Here is a 25,971-nt window from a genome sequence, read left to right as displayed (position 1 = left end):
AAAAGATAAAGCATATAAAATTTAAGAAGTTGTATGTAGCATACTTAGAATCAAAACTCAATGTGTGTGAACAAAGTGGAGAAAGAAATTGAAGAAATTTCTAACATGAATTATTTATATTATTTATATTCAACAACGTGTCTTTAATCTTTTTTTCTAATAATAGCAGCCCTTTTTATTTTATTTTTAATCCTCACCCGAGGATATTTTTCCATTGATTTTTAGTGAGAGTAGAAGGGGGGTGGGGGGGGAACATCACTGTGAGAGAGACACATCGATCAGTTGCCTCATACATATGCCCTGACTAGGGCTGGCAATAGAGCCTGCAACTGAGGTATATACCCTTGAACGGAATCACACTCAGGACCCATCAGTCCACAGGCCAATGCTCTATCCACTGAACCAAACTGGTTAGGGCTGTAATAGCAGTTTTTAAGAAAATTCTTTTGGCCATATTACCCAAAGCAATATATAGATTTAATGGAATCCTCATCAAAATCCCAATGTCATTTTTTAAAGAAAGAGGATAAAAAATTATTTTGTGGGGGAACCACAAAAGACCCCAAATAGTCAAAGCAATTCTGTATCAGAAATGTATACTTGAGCCCTAACTAGTTTGACTCAGTGGATAGAGCATCGGCCTGTGGACTCAAGGGTCCCAGGTTCGATTCCGGTCAAGGGCATATACCTTGGTTGCGGGCACATTCCCAGTAGAGGGCGTGTAAGAGGCAGCTGATCCATGTTTCTCTCTCATCGATGTTTCTCTCTATCCCTCTCCCCTCCTCTCTGTAAAAAATCAATAGAATATATATTTTAAAAAAAGAAATATATACTTGAAATCTACATGGTATTATTAACCAATGTCACCCCTATAAATTTAATTTTTTGAAAAGGAAAACTCTTTTAAATAGAAATGCAAACTTGGAATAAAATTAGATTATAGCGATTTTTAAGCATTTACAAAGTAAATTCTACACCTAAATTACACGGACTTAAGATTTTAATAATCCTACTTTCTAAAAAGGGGAGAAAAGAGGTTACCTGAAGTTGATGAACAAATCCAGCATTAGGATTAATACAAAACCTTCTTTCTTGAACATAAGCAAATGCATCTCTGAAAACATAAAAAGAAAATTAAAGTGATGTTATCAGTTTATGAATTAAATCTTAATTGAGATAATTCATCTAAAATAGAAACTTATCTAAATATTTATCTAAAATAGGTAATCATAATCCTATAGCTTGTACTCAAAAGAGGTAGTGAGTGGTAGTGGAAATATCGACAGTGTGGTCAGACTAATCACAATAAAATGGTATCATTGTAAGACCTGTCTTGGAGGGCTATTGAGAAGATGGGAGGTAAGTGCAGAGCACTGTACAGAGCACCTGTCACATCATACATGCTCACAATGTTATCAGTGGTCAATGAGAAGTACATCTACTTCCACACTGTTATGAGGCATAAATGAGATAAAAACGCCTAGGAAACAGTGCCTGGAACATAGTAGAGACCCAATAAAAGGAAATTACTTTCACTATTCATATTATTACTGACAAGACACCAAATAATAAAGAGAATATATAAAAGTTTCCCAATGCTTGTTCATTTTTCAAATAAAATAAATTATCTGCATTCAAATAATATTCCTTTAAGAACTGATACTTATAAGCAAACTTATCCATTTTAAACACAAAGGATACGAAAAAAACAACACTAAATAAGCACTTGAAGAGTCCAGGGCCTTCACAGGGAAAGCAGTTGGGGGGTGGGAGTGGGGACAAAGAAGACTCAAGGTAGAAAGGGGGGCTCCAATTCCAACTGTGACCACCACTGCCATCCCGGGGGGTAGCCCGGAACAGCAAAAGGAGGCCAGCAATCGTTCCCATAAGGGCAGTGGCAGCACCCAGGGATATATTGCCAGTAAGAAGAAAAAGTGTCCACCTCTAGCTTTGCACAGGGTATCAGCATGGAAGCCATGAGTGAGAAGAAAATGGTGCCTTCTGATTTTAGCACAGGACCTACAGAGAAAACTTGCAAACTTTTGTCATTTAAGGACCCCAACTTTGTGCCCTCTGACCATGGTGGTATAGCTGGCAAGAACAGAACTTGGAAGAACTAACAAATTCTCATTTCTGAAAGGACATTGCCATGGCAACTGAACAATCCCATCTACTTCAGTATTGATGCTCCCCTATCCTTCAAACCAGCTAAGCATTCTGATGTTTTAGGTCTTCTTGCCAACTACAGTGACCCACAGAGCAAGCTGCGGTTCAACACCATGAAAGACTTTCCCTACATTCGCAGGCTGCCATCCTATGTTGTCACTGGCTACCTGGCCCTGAGAAACACCATAAGCATCGTTCCCTGAGCCTTGAGAAATGGAGTTGAAGTGGAAAACTATTTCAAAGCTAGACTTTGGACTCACAATTTTGCTTCATGGAAACATACTCATTCTGCTATCAATCTGGAAATGCCAGTGCTCTGCCTTGGAAAGAATGTTTGGCTTTAAGGTTTTTTTTTCCCTATGTTTTTCCTCCAAGTGTAATATCTCCTGTTGAGTTATATTTTATTTATTGCCTCAAGTAAAGTCATTTGACAAGAAAATGACAACAAAAAACCCCCAAGCATTTGAATGTTTATTATGTGTCAGGTATGTGGATCCAATGCTGAACATAGCTCAAATAGAGTAATGGGGAACATGGTATAAAAATGACTCAGCATGACTCAGTGGTTGAGTATCAACCTGAGAACCAGGAGGTCATGGTTCAATTTCTGGTCAGGGCAAATGCCCAGATTGTGGGCTCGATCCCCAGTTTGGGGCGTGCAGGACGCAGCCAATCAATGATTCTGTCTCATAATTGATGTTTCTATCTCTCCTCTCCTTTTTTCTCTGAAAACAATAAAAAAATATATTGAAAAAAAGATGATGGAGAGATTGATGGGTGCATGTCATGCAAGTTTCATCTGCTAGGCTAAGTTATTAAGAATTAGAAACCTTTGAAAGCTTTTTGGGGTAAGGTGATTATATGTTTAGATCAGATTTATCTTTTGAAAAGATCATTCCAAGTTCAGTGTGAAGAACAAAACAGACTGGAGGAAAGAACACAGGAGGCCACTAAGAAGGCTCCTATTGGAGGAGTCCAGGAAGATACAACTGAGCTTGTATTGGGGGGATTAAATGATGAGGGAAAGATATATTGATACTCAATGTATATTTTAGGATATAAAACAGATAGGACTGGTTAATAGATCAGTTTGGGAGAAGGGGAATAAAAAAGGGGAAGGTATCAATGATTACAAGATTTCTAACTTGTGCAACCAGACACACTAACAAAGGAAACACTGCACAATGGCCAGGTTTATGTTCTGTTTTGGGCCAAGAAGCTCATGACCTCTCCTCTCTCTTTTCTATCTTTGCATATGCATGGAAAATACTATTCTGGATAAGAAAGACTACACTGAATTATGAAGAGAAGCTAAAAAAATTCTTAGGTAATTTTTCATCCAACTACTGTTAAAGAAAAACATAATAAATTAGCCTTTTAAAGAAGGAAAGCAGTAACATCTGTGTGTAAGTGTCTTAAAACTTATACTAACCAATTCCCTAAGCAGTAAATAGTCTTCCATGGATGATTCTAACTATAACTATCTTCTTAAAATAATAATAACAGTACCTCCATAAAACAAAACAAAAAATTTAAGTAAATAAGGGAGACAAGCTACAAAGGTTAAGAGACAAAGCAGCTGGTACAAGAGCCTGCCTAATCAAACATGACTAGATAACAAAATCAAAAGAATATTAACTTTAAACTCCCAACTTCTCCATTAAATTAATAATAATTTAAATTGTGGCTCAGTTTCTGAGTACTTTCTTACCTGTACTTCATTCCAAATGTTTCCATAATGTATGCAATAACAAAGGCAGCACTGAAAAGGGGGGGGAAAAATTTAGAAAAAAACAACAGCAAAAAACAGGAAACACAACTCATTAATTAAATGTTAGAGAGAAAAAAATTATCTCTAACTTCATACCTCCTGGAGATCCCTGCATTTCCATGGACAAGAACTTTCCCTGAAAAAAAAAGAAACAGTTATTCTGATAGAAAAATACAAAACAAGAAGTAAAGAAAACACAATCTTGTGAACAGTCCATTATATATAATTACAACTTTCATATCCTGAATTTAAGATGAATACTAACTGCCCTAGCTGGTTTGGCTCAGTGCATAGAGCGTCAGCCTGCAGACCAAAGGGGTCCTGGGCTTGATTTCAGTCAAGGGCACATACCTAGGTTGCAGGCTCCTCCCTGGCCTGGGCCCTAGTAGAGGCTTGTGCAGGAGACAACCAATAGATGTTGTATATTTTAGGATATAAAACAGACAGGATTTCTCTCACATCAATATTTCTGTCTTTCCCTCTTCCTCTCTCTCTAAAAATCAATGGAAAAATATCGTCGGGTGAGGATTAAAAATAAATAAGTTAGTAAATAAATAAATAAAATGAATACTAACTAAAAAATTAACTAAACAATCTAAATATAAACATTAGCTAAGTAAATATTATTTACCTCCAGTTTGTAAGCTCCCATCAATAAATTCTTTAGTCTGAAAGCAAAGACAATGTGTTATAATAAAACATATAGATTAACATAAACATAAAATACATACAGTGAAACAAAATATATTGAAAACAATTTCCTGCTAATTTATATGAATAATAATTACATTAATTCAAGAATTTTCAGATAATTTCAAATACTATTTGAAGTTTAAAAGTTATACAGGAGCTAAAATTTAATTTAATAATTTCAAAGTGTGATTTCTCAAATTTTAAAAACATATGTAACACCACAAATTCAGCCATAACAAAGAAAAAGTTCAGACCATAAATAAGAGGTCAAACTATGAATACATTTTAAGTAATATTAAAATATTGATACCTACCATGGGAAAAAAACGTATTATATTTTCAACTGGATTATCTGCAATATCCAAGACTAAATATCTGAAAATAGAATATTTTGTGATAAGCACACTTTCAAACAAAACTCTCTTTATGTATTAAAAACCTAACTTTGAAAATTTCTAGACAACCATAAAAAGAATGCAAAACAACTTTCAAAGTATCATATTCCTAAGAACTGGACCATAGATTATATATTGCTTAAAGCATACATAACATTATTTTTTATATGTATTTTTTTTTTATTGATTTCAGAGAGGAAGGGAGAGGGAGAGAGAGAGATAAAAGTATCAATGATGAGAGAGAATCACTGATCAGCTGCCTCCTGCAAGCCTCCCATTGTGGATCGAGCCCCCAAACCGGGCATGTTCCCTGACCGGGAATCAAACTGTGACCTCCTGGTTCATAGGTTGACACTCAACCACTGAGCAATGCCAGTTGGGCAGCATACATAACATCTAAAGCCTTACATAACACATGTGAACATTTCTCTGATATGTTAATATTTTTAAAAATCTATCTGGTTAAAATAGAAAAATCACGAGACCTTCCTCCAGATCAGAATGGACCTAGAAAATAAAGACAAAAAGTGCCTATATTTATTATTGTTACTCTTCTATTTCTACTTCTCTAGGACTACATGATTCTTCTCTGAATGGTCCTGTATCCACTCCTCCTTACAACCCTACAGAGAGCACTTCAGAAGAAGCCTAGATTGGGTGCAGGGCGGGGCCAGGCCGGGGCACCCGGAGCCCAACCGGATCCTGCGGCCCTGTGGCCCATGCCCCTTCGTGCCCTCCACCCTCCGCCCAAAAAAAGAAGCCTGAAGTCTGAAAGAGAAGGAGCTAATCAAAATGAAAGGCAGTCTGATGGAGTCAAGAGTAAAAAATTGGCTGTTTGAACTAACCTTCAGTAGTGCAAAAAGTCAAGAGACCACCTGTCCTGGAATTTATGCTTTGGAAAACATTTAAAATAAGACATTATTAATATGGTAGGCTTTTTTTTATTTTGTGAAAAACTTCCATTTCTAATTTATCCAACTTAACCTGTTTACTTAACATAACTATAAATAAGTTATGAAATTAATTTTTAAGTTAGCATTGTTTTAAAAATTACAGTTCTTTAATGGTAAAACAACAATAAATTCAGGGCATATCAGAAAGAAGTTGAAGCTCAGGATCCAAGGATAATCCAATGTAAAAACCATAAGGATTCTGACAACAGTATCTTAGAATGACTAGGTAGACCTGTTGTATAAAACATTGCTTCAGGGGAGAAAATGTTAATTCAGAGTTAAACTAAAATATTTTACTATATGCTAATTTGAATGTCAAAAACTACTAGTACCCCTAGCTGTTTTGGCTCAGTGGATAGTGTCAGCCTGTGGACTGGAGGGTCCCAGGTTTGATTCCCGTCAAGGGCACATGCCCAGGTTGCACTCGATCCCCAGAAGGGGGCATGCAAGAGGCAGCTGATTAATGATTCTCATCATTGATGTTTCTATCTCCCTCTCCCTTCCTCTCTGAAATCAATAAAAATATATTAACATATATATACATATATTTTTTAAAAACCACTACTAGAACTATCCTATATAATAAAAGCCTAATATGCTAAGTGTCTGACTGTTCATTCAACCATTTGACCTGTTGCTATGACATGCACTGACCACCAAGGAACAGACAGACACTCCAACAGTAGGTTAGCTTACTGCAGGGGTCCAGCCAATCGGGACTGGGTAAGACGGACCGGACACACCCTGCAGCCCTCCCGCAGTCCCTTCCCAGCCCTGATTGTGCACCAGTGGGGTCCCTTGGCCTGGCCTGTAGCTCTCTGACATCCCCCGAGGGGTCCTGAATTGCGAGAGGGCACAGGCCAGGCCAAGGGACCCCACCAGTGAACAAATCGTTCACTGGGTCTCTAGTCAATCTATAAGACAATACTCAGTTTAAGGAGAAAGAGTTCTTCCATTAGTATAAAGAACCTGCTCTGGGTACTAAAAACAAATGTAAAATGGTAACATTCATCTTCTCTAATATACATAAGTCTATGTGTGTATATACATAATACACATTTACAATAAAGAAATATTTAGAAGAAAATATAACAAAATGTTAACCAAAGTATATCATCTAGGTTGTGGAATTATGAATGAGTTTTTAAATATTTTTTCTTGATATCATTTCAGTTTTTCCAAAGTATCTATAAAGGACAAGTGTTTATTTTACAATTAGAAATAATTCAATCTATTTTATTTTTAAAATATAGACATTTATTTTTAAAAACTAATTTTTATTCACTGAGAAATATGTACACAGTCAAAAGTTCTGTCAGTATAAAAAATATTTGCAATGAAAAATAGATCCCTTTACCATCCTAGACCCTGAATTTCCCTTCTGAAAAGCAATCATTGTCAAGTTTCTAGTCTTAGTCCAGAAATTTTCTTTACAGATACAAAAATATATAGGGTGTCTCAAAAATGTATATACACTTTAACAGCTGATAATTCACTTAATTTTCACTCCTTTTCAGGTTTACCTGATTTGAAATAATAGGTGAAGCCAGACTAAGCTTTGAACAAAGAAAATTTATCCTAAAGTACTACTAGACTTTTTATGGGAATACAGACAGGATAAAGTTTATGTTACAAAATCGGCAATAGCTGACAAATTGAAGGCACACAAATTCCAAATGAAATTCCAATTCTTTGATGTTTGTGATTCCACTGGTTCGTGTTATCAGCAGTGCCTGGACCAGAACAGTCCAGTTTGAAAACAGGCATTGGAAAAAAATTATTAATTTCTGTAGAAGCTTTTAAATTTTGAAAATGAACTGTATGTTAATAAACACTGACGTTATGCTGGGCCAGCGGGGCTCGTTGGTTGAGCTTTGACCTATGAACCAGGAGATCACGGGTTTGATTCCCAGTGAGAGCATATGCCTGTGTTGTGAGCTCGATCCCCAGTGTGGGGCATGCAGGAGGCAGCTGATCAATTTCTTTCTCATCATTGATGTTTCGATCTTTCTCCCGCTCTCCCTTTTTCTCTGGAAAAAAAAATAAATTAAATAAACACTGACTTTATAACCATTCAAAGTGCATATACATTTTTTGGGACACCCATTATATGCCTAATGCCTTGTATACATTTTTAAACACACTGAGAGTGTACATGGTTCTGTACCTTGGTTTTTCTTTTTTTAATTTTTTATCGATTTCAGAGAGAAAAGAAGAGGGAAAGAGAGATAGAAACATCAATGATGAGAATCACGTGCATGCACCACACTGGGGATCAAACTGCAACCCGGGCATGTCCCCTAACTGGGAATCGAACTGTGACCTCCTGGTTCATAGGTCGATGCTCAACCACTGAGCAATGCCGCCAGGCTGATTTTTCTTTTAATGAATCTTAGAGATTATTCCATATCAATACACACATAAATATTTAAATATTTTAAAATTTATTTTTATTGTTGAAATATTACAAATGTCCCCGTTACTCCCTCCTGTGCTCCCCTCCACCCTGCTCCCACCCGACCCTAGGCCTTCACCTCACTATTGTCTGTGTCTGAGGGTTATGCATATATTCATATCAGTTCTTTGGTTCATCTCTTCCTGTTGCCCCTCCCCACTTCCCTTTGAAATCTGTCAGTTTGTTCCATGCTTCCATGTCTGTGGTCCTATTTTGTCAGTTTATTTTGTTCATTAGATCCTACATATAAGTGAGATCATGTGATATCTGTCTTTCTCTGACTGGCTTATTTCACGTAGCATAATAACAGAAAAATTTCATTCTTTTTCATGGTTATAGTATTCTATTGTATGTTCACACAGTACATTTTACAATGTCTTATACTAATGGACATTCGGGTTGCTTTCATTTTTATAAACAATAAAGCAGAGCATTAAAATGTTTTTAACATATATGCTTTTATATAGACACAGAATATCTCTAGAATGATATTCAAGGAAGAGTTTTAATAGTAGCTACCTCCCAGGAGAGAAGTTAGGCATCTGGGTTTAGAGACTTACTTTCATTATATACCATTGTTGTACCGCTTGTAGTATACTCAATTTTAAAAATAAAGTTAAAATAAAGAAATTATATATTATTAGATGCTCAACAGCACTCACTGTAAAATAAATAAGATAGACAAATTAAAATTACATGAAACACCATTTTAATCCAGGAGATCTGGAAAAATTTTTAATGCTTTATAATTCTGTTTAAGAGAGATCCAAAAAGAGTTATTCTCGTATACTTCATAGTGGAAATGCAGACTGATCCAACTCACTGGAGGGCAATTTGCAGCACCTATTAAAATTTTAAATGCTCACATCTAGCAATTCCACTTCTACAAATTTACTGATATACTTACATATGAATTAAATGACATGTACAGGGAAACTGACTATATGCTATATTAGTAAGTCTGGAAACAATCTAAATGTCCAACAATAGGAGACAGTTGAATAAATTTTAGTGTAGTCATACAATAGATTACTGTACAACTTAAAAAGAATAACGCAGGTCCTAGCTGGTTTGGCTCAATGGATAGAGCTTCGGCCTGCAGACTGAAGGGTCCAAGGTTCGATTCTGGTCAAGGGCACATGCCAGGGTTGTAGGCTCCATCCCTAGCAGGGGGCATGCAGGAGGCAGTCTATCAATGATTCTCTCTCATTTTTGATATTTCTATCTCTCTCTGCCTCTCCCTTCCTTTCTGAAATCAATACAAATATATTTTTTTTAAAAAAAGAATAATGCAGCTCTAAGTAATGATACGCAGCAACTTCCAAAAAATATACAATTTTTTAAAAGCCAGAGTAAAAAAATAGTTTACCTTAAGAATTTGCTTATATATGTAACATTACTCTGGAAGGATACTCAAAAAGAAGTAACAATTGGATGTCTTTATGAAGGGAATTTAGTCTTTAGGGGATAGGAATAGGGAAACCTACTTTTCATATACATTATTTCAAACCTTTAGAATTCTGAGTTATATACATGAATTACTTATTTAAAATATTTTAAAGGACATCTATTTTTAAAATGATGTGCTGTACAACCCATCTCTATGTACAGAAGAAAGTCTGATATAATAAAATCAACTTGAATTAAAAACCAATTACATGTTTGCTACACGTAACATTTTAATAAATAAGAGCAATAATCTTACCTAAATAATTGTTGAAAGTTTGGTTTAATAAAGTTTGCTTCAATATTTTGTCTTATGCATATGATATGGGTCACTCCATGTTTCTGTAGTATAGGTAGCTATAAAAAAAAGAAGAGGCAGGGGAGAGAAACAGTTTAAAATACAAACATCATCCTACTGTAACATAGATGTTTGAAAATACACAATTCAACATTAGAATTAATACAGACACATCTGAACTTTAAATAAAGGGGATTAAAGCTAATTTTAAGATAATATAATTGCTGTGGCCAGTTGTTCATTGGTAGAGCATCGGTCTGTGGACCAAAGGGTTGCAGGTTTAATTCCCACTCAAGGGCATGTACTTTGGTTGCAGGTTCCCCACCCCTAGTAGGGTCATGTGTGGAAGGCAATCAATCGATATGTCTCTCTCACAGTGATGTTTCTTTCTCTTTCTATCTCTCTCACCCTGTCCTCCTTCCCTCCATTCTCTTTAGAAATCAATAGAAAAAATAATATAACTGAAATGATCAGCAAGAGATTTCAATGATTCAAGATTAATACATTAAATGTCCTCAAAAAACTAATAGGACTATTTTACAATTATAATCTTAGAGCTCGATGGGAGCTTAAAGATAATTTATTTGGAAAACAATACTATACAGTTGCTGAAAGCATGGACTTTGGAGTCATAAGAGCCCAAGCTTTATATCCAGCCCTGCAGTTCAGTTTTCTCCTGTGAAAATGGGGAAAACAATACCTAGTCACTAAGTGGTTATAAGTAGATAATACATGTGGTGTTTGGCAGAGTGGCTTCAGCACATGTCAAGTGTTTATTAAATAGTAGTTACATATATTGACTATGGTATGTTTTTCTTTAGAGGGAATTAAGACATAAATAGTTGTTCAACATCGCTGACTTAATTAATAATATAGTACCAGAGTCAAAATCTCTAATTACTCCTGGCCTCTCCCAGTATACTTTTTGTGCTAGAAGCCAGAATTAATACAATTCATAGAATCTAATGAAAGCTTTCAGGGTTTTAAAGTTCTACTAAAGTTGAAAATAGGCAACTCCAAATGTTATCTTCTTATATTCTGTGGTGCTTTTTTGGCTTGTATTATAGAGCAATTTAATGCAACACTAGGAAATATCAAATTTTTATTTGCAAGCCATTATAGTTTTCTGTGAATTTATAGATGATGTTATTTTAATACCTAAAATATAAATTCTATGAGAGCAAAAACTTTGTTCAATGATTCATATTAAGTATGTGCAACAGGGCCTCAAACATAGTAGTGGTTCAATAATAATGTTTAATAAATGAACAGTTCATGTAGACATGAGGAATTGGAATAATCTTGAGTTTTCTATGATATTTAATCCTATAATCCTATATATTTGATTCCCACTTTCTACATTAAATACTCCAGAACAGTAATACTAATAATTTATGAGAGAAGTCAAAGGATAATTTATATTTGCTATGGACTGAATGTACCCTCCTAAAACTCATGTTGAAGCCCTAACTTCCAAGGTATTAGGAGGTACATCTCTGGAAAGTAATCAGATAGACACCTCTCAAGGTTGTTGGCTTAGATGAGGTCATGAGGGTGGAGCCTCTATGATGGAACTAGTCCTCTTATAAGAGGAAGAGACATTAGTTTCCTCTCTGTGATGTGAAGATACAGCTAGAAGGCAGCCTTTGGCAAGCTAGGAAGAGGGAACTCACCAAAACCTAATCTTGTTGGCACCCTGATTTCAGACTTCCCATCCTCCAGAACTGTGAGAAATTAATGTCTGTTGTTGAAACCACCCAGTCTTTTATTATAGGCACCAAGTATTTTATTATAGCAGCCTGAGCTAATTAAGAAAACAAGGTTTTCAAAAGCTTTAAATATTAATTTTTGCAGCAAATTTTCCTATGTCTAACAGAGATTAGAGAGTTAAATTATCTTTGTATTTCTAAGTATATCTTGAATAAGAAGGGAGGTAAGCATTTGGTAGGATTAATAATTAATGTTGCATATTCACATTTATCCAACCTACAAAATGATTTCAACATTCATTCCTTCGCTCACATTTGATCTATGATAATCTGAAGATTTCATATCTATTAATGTGAGGAACTAGAAGACAACATATATAATTGTGGACAAAAACAATTTGAAGGCATATTAGGTTATTAATAAGTAAAAACAAGCCTGATTATCAAAATAGAATCCAAATGCAACAGCAAAGAGAGTACTTTTTACTGTTTAATAGATTTGATTATATAAAACAAATTATGACGTTTTCACACTTACAAACAACAGAGAAGTTTTACAAAAGAAATAGTTTAACAGTTACAAAGGGCCTTAGTTTGCCCTTTTTATTAAAACTGTATTTGAATGTAATAAAGGATAGGCTTAAATAATGAGTCCTAGGAAAGGAGTTTATTCCCTAAAGTTTCTCTATCTCCTTATAATGTTTTATTTTGTTGTTGTTATATATTTTGGAATGATGGTTATGAAAAGAAATATTGGTGACTCAGGGTGAAAAATAATCAAATTTTCCATATAAGCTTTTGAAGAGATAGATCTATATACAAATATTTATTATTTAATATGACAGACAGTAGAATTGGTAGTGAGAATACAACAAAAAATTAAAACCATCTTGAAGGCCAGTATTTTGTGAACACTACATTATTTGGGTGATAACTTTATGTTTGTGTTTTACAAAGTAAGTCACATTTAAATCTACAGTTGTCTGACCTATTCTTTCCAACGTAGTGGCAGGCCATCAAAATGACCAGGATGACTCAACGGTCAAAAAACCTTCCAAGCCCCCGAAACCGGTTTGGCTCAGTGGATAGAGCGTCGGCTTGCGGACTGAAAGGTCCCAGGATCGATTCTGGTCAAGGGCATGTACCTGGGTTGCGGGCATATCCCCAGTAGGAGATGTGCAGGAGGCAGCTGATCAATGTTTCTCTCTCATCGATGTTTCTAACTCTCTATCTCTCTCCCTTCCTCTCTGTAAAAAATCAATAAAATATATTTAAAAAAAACAAAAAACAAACCTTCCAAATCACCCAAAATTCACAAATACATCAAATTACATCATGAAAGTTGAAAATTCTACCATTTTTAAAAAACCTATTATAAGTAGGTAAGAATACTGGCTTCTAAATAGGCAAAGTTTGGGGGGTAACATTTGTGATACAATGTTTCACATTCTAATCCAAAGATAATTAGTAGAACTGTCATAATTCATAGGGCTGAATTCTCTAGAAAGTAGCAATGATACTGCTACATATATTAAAATGAGATCTATACTCTTACTTGTGTAACTGAAGAAATCTATTTCAGTTTGACACCATAGGACAGAGGTGGGCAACCCCTGGCACGCGTGCCAAACATGGCACACCAGTAACTTTTGCTGGCACGTGAAACCCTCTCTTATAATCTTCCATTTACAATTTTTGCAAACATTTGAATGACATAAATGTTAAACTACAAGGAACTGGCAAGACACTTGATGTTATCTTTGGTTACATAAAGGTTTTTGAAAAGAAACAGGAAATCTTTAAGAGGGATGTGGATGGTGGGAGATTTAGCTATTTCCCAAACCTCAGGAAATCTTTAAGAGGGATGTGGATGGTGGGAGATTTAGATATTTCCCAAACCTCAAGAGGCACATCAAAGATTTCCCAAAAGATGACAGAACAGACTGTCAAAGCCTTCAAAAACTGTTTTTAAACATCATCGAGTCAACTATTGAGCAGTTCTTCTGAAGATTTGCGAAATTCAGAGACCTGGAAGAGACAGCAAAATTCATGAGGTTTCCAGACAGCATGAAACTGGAGGAACTAAACTTACAAATATTTGCATGGATAGACATGGCTGACTTTGAAATGCAGTTGACTGAATTTCAGAGTAGCTCAATTTGGAAGCAGAAATTTATTGACCTTAGAGTTGACTTGGAAAACATTGAAAAAAAAAGCGATTAGAGACAGGAGTACCAGAGAGAAGTGTCAAAAACGAACTATTGAGGACTTGGAATGCCATTCCAGAAAATTTTTTGTTTAAAAAACTTTGCAACAGCATTACTCTCCATGTTTTCATCCACATATGCTTGTGAATCTTTGTTCTCAGTGATGAATTTTGTTAAGTCTCATAATAGGAGTAGCCTGATGGATGAAAGTAGTAGCTCGTGCATATCTCTGAAGGTCACGAAATATAAACCTGATGTAAAATCTCTGTCATCAGTGATGCAGCAGCAAAAGTCCCACTGATAATATCAAACGGAGTCATAAAGTTTTCTGTTGGACTATCAGTGTACATGTATATATTAAAAAATAAATGTATTTTTCATCATCATATACTGTGTTTTTGTCGCTCGAATGAATTTTATTATTTCTTCAAGGTTCTTCACATACATAAACCTTAAGAGAGATCAAGTAGGCGTAACGTTCTCAAAAAATTAGGGTTGGCACGCAGAAGAATTTTGAGTCAGAGATTTTGCTGGTTTTGGCACGCACTCACAAAAAGGTTGCCCACCCCTGCTATAGGACATTTATATAGAGAGCAATACTTTAGAACTTAGAGCAACCAGACCTCTAAAATCTGGAAAAACAAAAATAAGATTTGATCCACTTCAATCAAAATAAGTGTGTGTATGTGCATGCACAGACAGACACACAAACACACACCCTTGATAAGGAAAGGTTAATTAAAATATCCTTATTTGGGGCTTTCTATTTTAGAGGGTAAATAAATCATTAAATAGAAGTCCACTATTTGGTAAATCTTTCAAACACAAGGATTTCATGAGAAAAAAAAAATAGAAACTTCATTTATGATTTGTGGTTAAACACTTGAGAATCACTGGCCCGTAAAATTTGGAAAGAGGCAGGTACTCCAGAGTAACAATTACTGTTAACATACAATTATTTGTGAACTCTCCCTCAAATAAAACTCTACTAAAAAAAAAAAAAATTACTACAAAAAAGTTGGTTAATAAAATCTCTTGACAAACCTAACGTAAAGTTCATACCTTGCTTTTCATAGCAGAAGAATATGGGCCTAAAAATAATCCAGGTAAAATTTCCTAGAAAAAAAAATTGAGATATTTACCATCAGCAATTTAAATCTATATAAATTATGTACCATAAAAGTGGATATTGCGTGTTTTCATAGTTATAATAATTTGCTAAAAAGCTTATCTAGAGAGCATTTCCCAGCTACAATGAGCGAATGATTGGGAAGAGAAATGAATATGTGCTTTATACATCAAACGAGACATTCAAAATTCAAATGTGGTTCTGAATAATACATTCCAGATATCTGAACTTCCACAGTGCTTTTTTCTTCTCCGAGTTTTACTGACAATAGTGCTTTTATAGCAGTTTGGGTAGAATTAATACATTGTAGGATTTCTTTTACCTTAATAAAACACCTCTAATTTTACTTCTAGTCTCAGCTAAAATCTAGAAATAGGCATAAAGAAAATCTTCCCTTTGGAATTACATTAAACCTTATTCAGCCAACTCAAAAGCAGTACCCGATACAAGATTAGAGCTGCTATCTAGCCCTGCCGGCATAGCTCAGTGGATAGAGCGTCTGCCTGCAGAGTTAAGGGTCCCAGGTTTGATTCCTGTCAAGGGCACATGCCTGGGCTGAGGGCTCGATCCCCAGTAGGAGGTGTGCAGGAGGCAGCCGATCAATGATTCTCTCTCATCACTGATGTTTCTATCTCTCTCTCTCCCTCCCCCTTCCTCTGAAATCAACAAAAACATATTTTAAAAAAAGAACTGCTATCTATAGTTAATAACAGAAATAAAGTACAGCAAGTGAAAAAAAGGCGAATATCAAATGTTTGCTTATTGACAGTTTTAACAATTTAAATTAGTACTTTCTGAATATTGCATTAAAGCTTATTCTATGTGAATTCAATATAGAATGCTTTCAGTCAGGCTGTATCATACCCAAGATACTAACGTAGTAGTTCAGTTCTATGGGATATTGTCTGATTTCTTCTAACAGCTTCTTGTGAGCAGAAATAACATTTTTTTCATCTTTGCATTCTCCACAGCACCAAGTAAAATGGCTCTTAGGTACTCATATACTTTTAAAAAATGGATTTTCACTAAGAAAGAAAAGAAACAGATTTTTAGAAGTAAAAGGATTCCCAGGAACAAAAGATATTGCTTGATCCTAGGTCTAGCAGAGTGACTGTAAATGGTGAGAAATGAAAAAGAAAAGTGAACTGTTAATTAGCTATCACTTAAGTCATTCCATACTGGGAGAATTCAACTCAGTCTTCTGGAGGAGTTAGTTTTGGAAATTGATTGGAAATCACTAATATATCTAAGGTATGATATAGCCCGACTGACAGATTTCCATATACACTGAACTCTCCTGAATGTATCTAAACTAGACAAACAGAACAAACTACTTTCAAAAGGAATCAAAATACTGTACCAAATTTTTTAGATGCAGAAAAACAAAGTGACTCATTAAGCAAGTACATATATTACTGTCCATGGTTCTAATCTTAAAAATAAGAACTGCAACAATTCATTTCCCATCTTTTTAAGATCCACAATTAAGTTTAAATCTGTTAATATTTAAAAATACTTAGTGATGAACCTACAGATTATGAGTCAACAGATGAACCACAAAGGATTCAAATCCTTTGTGAAATTAGGTTATTTAATGATCCTATATAATACAAGGGTAACATGCAAATTGTCCCCTCCACTGGGAGTTCGACCAGAATTCAACCAGAGGGTGGGGCCGGCCAACCTCCCATGTCCCCTCCTCCTCTCACTCCCGCCAGTCCAATTACCCTGATCGGGAGGGCCGGCTGGACCCCACCCATGCATGATTCGTGCACCAGGCCTCTAGTAAACAATAAGGTTGTCATACCTGCATCTCTCGTCTCATAGGGTAGGTCCACTCCTTAAAAATAAAGAAAAACACAAGAATAAAAGTTAAATAACATTATAAAAAATGTCACCCAATTAAAAATTAAAGATGTGACATTCAAGCGTGTGGAATTTTAAGAAAAGTTTATACTTTAAGAATATTCTATAAAAATAGCAGATTCAATTGGCTACACAAACACCTGAAAATGTAAGTAACAAGAAACAAGGTATTCTTTAAATATTTGGCCTTCCAAAATTATGATTATATTACTTTATACAATGGATAGAATAGTTCATGAATTATAAGAATAGATATTCCAGAAGTTTCTCCCCCAAATAATCCTCTAAATTACAGATATTAATAGACATTTTTTTTTTTTTTTACATTCATGCTAACTCAGATCAACTGGCAGTAGATAGCTAAAACAAAGTGTGGAAAAGACTAAGGAAGAAGAGTGTTGTGATCAATAAGCAATATCTGCAATGGATGAAAGAAAAATGGTGTATGACAAGTATTTGCCATCTCTGATTTGCCAAATGCTTGTGAAACAGCCTTTCCCATACCTTACTTGGGCTTAAGATTCTGTCTTGTTCAACTCGTTTGAAATATACATTTCAAGAAAGCATAGATTTCATTCTGTCTTTGGAATGCAGACCAAGATAAAGAAGTCAGAAAATAATGCAAAATGCCAATGGCAAAGACAAAATATTTTAAAAGTTAGGAAAAGAACAAAGAAATGACAGTACATTGACATGAAAAATCAAATACAGTACAGATAGTCCTAATTTGTAAATGGATTGCATTCCAAGTCTCTAACTTGGTTGCTTAAAACTCAGAATTATAAATAGTAATTAGCTTTCTGAAGTTAAAACTAGAAGTGTTGCTGTTTTTTTAAAAAACACATAAACCTTTTATTTTAAAATAATTTTAGGATTACAGAAAAGTTGCAAAAAATTGTACGAGAAATCTCCTTTATCCTGATTCCCCAAGTCAGAAAAGTATTTTTAGCACATAATGCAGAACTTTTATACACCCATAATAGAAAGGGAGAATATTCTACTCCTGCAATGCCAGCAGGCTTTAAAAAAAACACACACAAAAACAGAGAAGAAACAGAAAATATATTTTAATCTTGAAAACTGGTCTCAGCAATGTAGTAGTAGTAGATTATAAATCCTGAGAAATTGTCTATGTAATGACAGTTTAAAAAAGGAATAAAGCCCAGCTCATGTGGCTCAATTGATTGAGCATGGTCCCATGCACTAAGAGGTCGCCAGTTCGATTCTTGATCAGGGCACATGCCCAGGTTACGGGCTTGATACCCAGTAGGGAGTGTGCAGGAGGTAGCCAATCAACTGATGTTTCTCTCTCATCCATGTTTCTATCTGTCTTTCTCTTTCCCTTCCTCTCTCTCTAAAAATCAATAAAAAATGTTTAAAAAAAGAGAGAACTTGGCCCTGGTAGGGGAATTCTGTTAGAGCATCATCCCGATACATCAAGATTGCGAGTTCAATTCCTGGTCAGGGCACATATAAGAATCAACCAATGAATGCATAAATAAGTGGAACAACAAATAATCTCCCTCCCCTCCCCTCCCCTCCCCTCCCCTCCCCTCCCCTCTTCTCTTCTCTCTCTCTCTCTCTCCCCACCTCTCCATCTCTTTCAAAATCAATAAATAAAATTTTCTAAAAATGAGAACTTATGAATATGGACAACAGTGTGGTGATTGTGGGGGAGTGGAGAAGAAGGCACAGAGTGAATAAATGGAAAAATTAAATGAAGAACACAAAAAAATAAAATTTATCTATGGAAAAAAATAATCTTTAAATGCACAGCTAAATTAACAAGCAAGTTAATCACTACAGATTAGTTTGCTTGTTTTTTAACTTCTTATAAATGGAATCAACTATTTTATGTCTTGCTTCTTTCATTCCACTTAATGTCTGGGTTTCACCCATGTTGTAGTGTATGTCAGTTTTCCCCTTTTTATTTCTGTGCAGTATACTACTGTATGAATATTACACAATTTACTCATTCTCCTATGGAGATTTAAGTAGCTTCCAGGTTTTGGCAATTATGAATAAAGATGCTATGAAAATGTTTTTACTAGTATGTGCTCTTTGGTAGTCATATGCATTCCTTTCTCTTGGACATGTAAGTAGCAATGGAATTGCTAGATCACAAGGGTAAGCCTATATTTGACTTTACTAGACAATACCAAAAGTTTTCCAAAACCAATTTACTAGTACAATTCCACCAGCAAGGAATGGAGGTTGTAGTTGTTCCACATCCTCATCACAGTCATATTTTAAATAGCACTGTACATGTGAGATATAAGACAAAGCCAAGGACTTGCTCAAAGTGAGAAGTCAAATAAAACATAAAAAGCTGGTCCCTAGCTGGGTTGGCTCAATGGACAGAGCGATGGCCTGTGAAATGAAGGGTCCCGGGTTCAATTCTGGTCAAGAGCACGTACCTTGGTTGCAGGCTCCTCCCCGGCCCGGGCCCTGGTCAGGGTTTGAGCAGGAATCAACCAATTGATATATTTCTCACACATCGATATTTCTCTGTCTTTCCCTCTCTCTTTCACTCTCTCTAAAAATCAGTGGGAAAATATCCTCGGGTGAGGAATAAAATAAAATAAAATAGAAAGAAAGAATTCACACAGGTAAGTTCCAATGAGCTCACAATAAAAAAAAACTGACTAAAAAAAAGGTGGTAGTGGAAATGAGCTACCATGAAAAGCAGATATAACTGAATGACATCTACAGACCTGCAGATAGGACAATGATGAAAAATTCACAACACATATAGCTATGGCCAGTGTCACTCAGTTGGTTGGGGAATCATCCTATACACTAAAAGGTGGTGGGTTTGATTCCTAGTTGGGGCATGTAGAAGAGAAAACTGATCGATGTGTCTCTCTCATATCCATGTTTGTCTGTCTGTCTCTCTCTCAAAAACAATGACGATATCTTCAGGTGAGGATTAAAAAAAAAACCCACACCAAACATTTAATATGAGAGTAGCAAAAATATGACAATCAATTAAGAAACTCATTTTAAGAGAGGCAATGGAATATGTAGAAACGAAAAAGTGCAATTGAATTTAAAAAAGAAAAAACAGTGGGTGAATTAAACAGAAGAAAGGACACGATAAAGAAAGAATTTGTGAACTGGAAAATAGAAGTGACCTTTCAAATGACCTAAATTCAGAGTTGGAAAATATGAGGTCTCAGAAGAGGGGAGGAATCAGATTGCAGTGTGCACTCTCTGAAGCACTTAGGAGCAGAAAGGTAGAAACATTCCTGCCTGAGTGGTCAGCACATATTGTAGCTAAACCCAGTGACAGGTTAGCTGTGGTCTTTTGCTTACCCACAGAGATCCAAGAAAACAAAGCAGTGCAAGAGAAAACAAAAACACTTCAGCACAACGTACTGGACAACAAAAAATCTCTTCTTATTGACTTGCTAAATAAAGAAGGATTACTCTTTTTAAAAAGCAGATTGCATTCCCTAGGCAGAGGGAAAAATCTATCAAATACCATGAAACCAAGGCAACAAGGTATCTCAGAAAGAAAATGAAAACATCTCCAGAAAATAAACTTAAAGACATCAAAATATATTATTTAAATGACAGAGAATTTAAGACTGCAGCTCCTAAAACTCAACAAAATATAAGAAAACTCGGGCAGTTTAATGAAATAAAATAAAATAGCTCAGTTGGTTAGAGAGCCTTGTTCCGATATGCCAAGGTTGCAAGTTTGATCACCAGTCAGGACACATACAAAAGAAGTACTTTACCAAAGAGATTAATCTTTAAAGAGCCAAATAAGCCCAGCTGGTGTTACTCAGTGGTTGAGCATAGACCCAGGAACCAGGAGGCCATGGTTCAATTCCGATTAAGGAACACGCCCCGTTTGCAGGTTGATCCCCAGTAGGGAGCATGTAGGAGGATATTTCGGTGTCATCGATGCTTCTATCTCTCTATCTCTCTATCCCTTTTGCTCTAAAAATCAATAAAGACATTTTTTAAAAAGGACCAAATAGTCACTTTCTCTCTTCCCAGAGCACACCCTTCTTTTCAAGTGTACTTTCTTAAGCTCCAAGGGCCCTTCTTTTGCCTCTGAAATTTGTTTCCTTAAACCATTTCTTCTATGCCTCATTTTTACTACCTCTATAACTTTCTAAATAAACTTCTCATAATTTGGGTTCTTAGCTCTGAATTCTTTCTTTACAGAACTCAAGAACCAAGGTCCAACTTCATTGTTTTGACAGTATCACCAGTTAATGTAGGTGCCTTATCGCCCTCTCAGTTGGCTAGAGGCACCTCCTTACGCTTTCAGTCTCCTTTCTTGGAACCTACTCAATGTGGAGTTAAAGGTTAGGGTCCTTAGCTCCAAGAGCCCTTTCTCTTATAGTTTGAAATAAAAATAAAAAAGATCCAAACAGAAACTCTGGAGCTGAGGAACTCAATAAACTAGTGAGCTTAGGAAATAGCACTGACCAGATGGAGGAAAGAAATAGAGCTATGGGAGATAGAAATCTACAAATGATGTAGATGGAAGAAGAATAAACTTGAGAGGAAAGAAAGAAAAGAAAGAAAAAGAAAAGGGAAGGGAAGGGGAGGGGAGGGAAGAAGGAAGGAAGGAAGGAAGGAAGGAAGGAAGGAAGGAAGGAAGGAGGGAGGGAGGGAGGGAGGGAGGGAGGGAGGGAGGGAGGGAGGGAGGGAGGGAGGGAGGGAGGGAGGGAGGGAGGGAGGGAGGGGGGGGAGGGAGGGAGGGAGGAGAGAGAGAGAGAGAGAGAGAGAGAGAGAGAGAGAGAGACAGAGAGACAGAGAGACAGAGAGACAGAGAGAGAAAGAGAAAGAAATTCTATGAGAATATCTGACTCCATCAGGAAGAGCAATATAAAAATAATGGTATACCAGAAGGAGAAGAAAGGGGGAAAAGAACAAATAGCCTACTCAAACAAATAGTTGATGAGCCCTAGCTGGTTTGGCTCAGTGGACAGAGCATCAGCCTGCAGACCAAAGGGTCCCAAGTTCAATTCCAGTCAAGGGCATGTACCTTGGTTGGAAACAACTCCCCCCGCACCCCCACCCAGGGCTTATTTTTTTTTTAATAATTTTTATTTCTTGAAGTATTTATTACAAAGAGTATTATATATGTCTCCTTTTTTCCCCCCTTGACATTCCCCCGGCCTCCCCTACCCCTTAGTGTCTTGTGTCCATTGGTTATTCTTATATGCATGCATATAAGTCCTTCGGTTGATCTCTTAAACCCCTCCCCCCAAACCCTCCCCAGGCTTCCCACTGTAGTTTGACAGACTGTTCAATGTTGCTCTGCCTCTGCATCTACCCCTGTTCATCAGTCTATACTGGTCCCCATTATCTGTCCCAACCTCACTGGAGCCGTCCCAACCTCACTGGGGCGTTTCGTCCTCACCAGGGCCGTCCCGACCTCACTGGGGCCATCCCTACCTCACTGGGGCCGTTTCAACCTCACCGGGGCCGTCCCGACCTCACCAGGGCCGTTTCAACGTCACCAGGGCTGTCCCGACCTCACCGGGGCCGTCCCGACCTCACCGGGGCCGATCCAACCTCACCGGGGCCGTCCCAACCTCACCGGGGCCGTCCCGACCTCACTGGGGCCATTTCAACCTCACCGGGGCCGTCCCGACCTCACTGGGGCCGTTTCAACCTCACCGGGGCTGTCCCGACCTCACCAGGGCCGTTTCAACCTCACCAGGGCCGTCCCGACCTCACCGGTGCCGTCTTGACCTCACCGGGGCCATTTCAACCTCACTGGGGCCATCCCGACTTCACCAGGGCTGTTTCAACCTCACCGGGGCCGTTTCAACCTCACCGGGGCCGTCCTGACCTCACTGGGGCCATTTCAACCTCACCGGGGCCATCCCGACCTCACCGGGGCCGTCCTGATCTCACTGGGGCCGTTTCAACCTCACCAGGGCTGTTTCAACCTTACCGGGGCTGTCCCAACCTCACCGGTGCCGTCTTGACTTCACCGGGGCCGTCCCAACCTCACCGGGGCCGTTTCAACCTCACCGGGGCCGTCCCAACCTCACCGGGGCCGTTTCAACCTCACCGGGGCCGTCCCAACCTCACCGGGGCCGTTTCAACCTCACTGGGGCCGTCCTGACATCACCGGGGCCGTTTCAACCTCACCGGGGCCGTCCCGACATCACCGGGGCCGTTTCAACCTCACCGGGGCTGTCCGGACCTCACCGGGGCCATCCCGACCTCACCGGTGCCGTCTTGACCTCACCGGGGCCATTTCAACCTCACCGGGGCCATTTCAACCTCACCGGGGCCGTCCCGACCTCACCAGGGCTGTTTCAACCTCACTGGGGCCGTCCCAACCTCACCCGGGCCGTCCCAACCTCACCAGGGCCGTCCCGACCTCACCAGGGCCATCCCGACCTCACCAGGGCTGTTTCAACCTCACCGGGGCCGTCCTGACCTCACCGGAGCCGTCCCGACCTCACCAGGGCTGTTTCAACCTCACCGGGGCTGTCCCAACCTCACTGGGGCCATTTCAACCTCACTGGTGCAGTCTCGACCTCGCTGGGGCCATTCTGGCCCCGGATGCCGTCCCAACCTCACTAGGGCTGTTTCAACCTCACCGAAGCCATCCCGACCTCACCGGGGCCGTTTCAACCTCACCGAAGCCATCCCGACCTCACCAGGGCCGTTTCAACCTCACCGGGGCTGTTTCAACCTCACCGAAGCCATCCCGACCTCACCGGGGCCGTTTCAACCTCACCGGGGCCGTTTCAACCTCACCGGGGCCGTTTCAACCTCACCAGGGCCGCCTCGACCTCACCCGAGCCGTTTCAACCTCACCGCCACCCAGGGCTTATTGCAGGAAGCAACCAACTGATGTGTTTCTCTCACACTGATGTTTCTCTGTTTTTCCTTTCTCTTCCACTCTTCCTAAAAAATCAATGGAAAATATCCTCGGATGAGGATTAACAAAAACAAACAAACATACAAAACAACAAAAAAACAACAACAAAGAGTTGATAAGAACTTCCCAAACCCATGGAAAGCACTGGATCTTTGAATCCAAGAAGCAAACAGAACACCTAATTATCTCAATCCCAGAAGGCCTTCTCCAAGGCACATTATATTAAAACTATAAAAAATTAGTGACAGGCCCTGGACAGATAGCTTAGTTGGTTATCAGCAGTTGCCAACCTCTCGGACATCACAGACCACCGGATGGTGACCGCTGCTCCAAAGGTTTCCTTAAACCAGCGGTAGCCAACCTTTCAGACCTCACGGACCACCAGTGGTCCAGACCATCGGTTGGTGACTGCTGGATTAGAGCCCGTCCCAATATGCCACGGTTGCAGGTTTGATCCCCAGTCAGGGCACATACAAAGAACAACCAATGAATGCATAGATAGGTGGAACAACAAATTGATGCTTCTCTCTCAAATCAATTAAAAAAAATTTCTGAAAAAGGAAAGAATTCTCAAGGCAGCCTGGGAAAAGAAGACAGTAAACTATAAAGAAAATCTCATTAGGGTTTCAGCAGAAATCCTAAAAGCCAGGGGACAGTAGAATCAAATATTCCAACCATTTGACAGACAGAAATTACCAGCCAAGAATAATATATCCAGCAAAGTTATCCTTTAGATATGAAGGAGAAATAAAGACTTTTCCAGACATACAGAAGCTGAGTGAATTTATCACAAGATTTGCACTACAGGAAAAGCAAAGGGGTTTTTCTATTCAAAACTACAAGTAAGATGACTAACAGACAGACAGAAACAGGAAATTGCAACCCTTATTCAGAAAAGGTACTATACACTTAAATATAACATAAAAAATAAAGGATAAAAACATTTTTTAAAAAGACAGTTAAAAAAGAAACATAAAAGGGGAGGTGGTAAAGGCCTGAATTTTCAAAGGGGAAATGAAGGAACATTCAGAAGAAAAAAGAACTGCTGTATATATGAAACTTTCTTTTCCAAAGCCTAATGGTAACCACACTGAAAAACAAAACAAAACACACAGACACATAATATTAAAAAAGAGGAAATAGTAAACAAATTTAAAAAATCATAGAATACCACCAAACTAAAATAACAGACAGAAACATTAGTGGGGAAAAAAAACAAAGGAGACACAGAGCTACCAGAAAACAAAAGATATAACAGCTACAGATAATCCTCATGTATCAATAATCACCCTAAATGTAAATGGACTGAACTCACCAATAAAAAAGGCGCAGAATAGAGGATTGGATTGAAAAAACAAAACGCAAACAATATGCCGCCTTCAGGAGACACATCTCAGCAACAAAGACAAATACAGAATAAGCACACAACAGATGTGCATTCGGTAATCATTGCACAAGATACTATGAATCATTTTTCTTTTTTTTTCTTTTTAAATAGCCAGCCTTATTTTCTTGGAGCAACTTGTCAAGCCGTGAGAAAGAAAAGTGATTAAAGAAACGTGTACTTTTGAGTTTACCTAAAATAAAATCTCTAAATTGTGCATGATAAAATAAGAAAAATGGGAAAATATATAGGGAAATGAGGTTCTGCAATATCATTTACCAAAAAAAATTTTTGAAGAAAATAATTTTCACTGTCCAATAATTTAAAACATTTTATATCAGATCAAGCATGAACATATGGGATAGAATTCAAAATTTACCTGAAAATTTGAGTGAAAAAGAGGCTTCAAGGAAAGGAAAGGTATTATAGGAGTAAAAAAGCAAGTTATAGAGAATGAAAAATTATTCCTATGCATAGGACAGATAAGTTTGCAGCCTCCTTAAGTGAGTATCAGGACTTACTATAACTAGGCTTGTATCCTTTGAAACTTAAAAGCTTTCTATCATAGAATATTTCATTTGGAACTATTCTTGATCTCAAGAGTCTTCCCTCCTTGTTGCCCTAGCCTGGA

The 25,971-nt window shown here is 37.7% G+C and overlaps 1 protein-coding gene and 1 pseudogene across 7 annotated transcripts in view; one reads left to right on the top strand and one right to left on the bottom strand.

Annotated features, from left to right (window-relative positions):
- Positions 1–25,971, bottom strand: part of STYX (serine/threonine/tyrosine interacting protein) — a 52,020-nt gene that overhangs the window by 19,648 nt on the left and 6,401 nt on the right. For 4 of the 7 annotated variants that reach the window (XM_036307182.1, XM_036307211.1, XM_036307200.1 and 1 more), the window contains exons 2-9: positions 17,030–17,062; positions 15,156–15,209; positions 10,139–10,236; positions 4,945–5,005; positions 4,569–4,605; positions 4,034–4,073; positions 3,878–3,928; positions 1,042–1,114 (exon numbers count right to left, since the gene is read on the bottom strand). In XM_036307182.1, the coding sequence (XP_036163075.1) occupies positions 1,042–1,114; positions 3,878–3,928; positions 4,034–4,073; positions 4,569–4,605; positions 4,945–5,005; positions 10,139–10,236; positions 15,156–15,209; positions 17,030–17,062 (447 nt within the window). Of the gene's footprint in view, positions 1–1,041; positions 1,115–3,877; positions 3,929–4,033; positions 4,074–4,568; positions 4,606–4,944; positions 5,006–10,138; positions 10,237–15,155; positions 15,210–16,086; positions 16,250–17,029; positions 17,063–25,971 lie in introns of those variants that run through there. The other 3 variants (XM_036307230.1, XM_036307237.1, XM_036307190.1) reach the window with 3 other exon arrangements.
- On the top strand, positions 821–2,618 carry LOC118655460 (annotated as a pseudogene).

The sequence above is a fragment of the Myotis myotis genome, unplaced genomic scaffold (assembly GCF_014108235.1).
Source record: "Myotis myotis isolate mMyoMyo1 unplaced genomic scaffold, mMyoMyo1.p scaffold_m19_p_1, whole genome shotgun sequence".
Taxonomy (NCBI): Eukaryota; Metazoa; Chordata; class Mammalia; order Chiroptera; family Vespertilionidae; genus Myotis; species Myotis myotis.
This window is presented reverse-complemented; position numbering and strand designations above follow the sequence as displayed.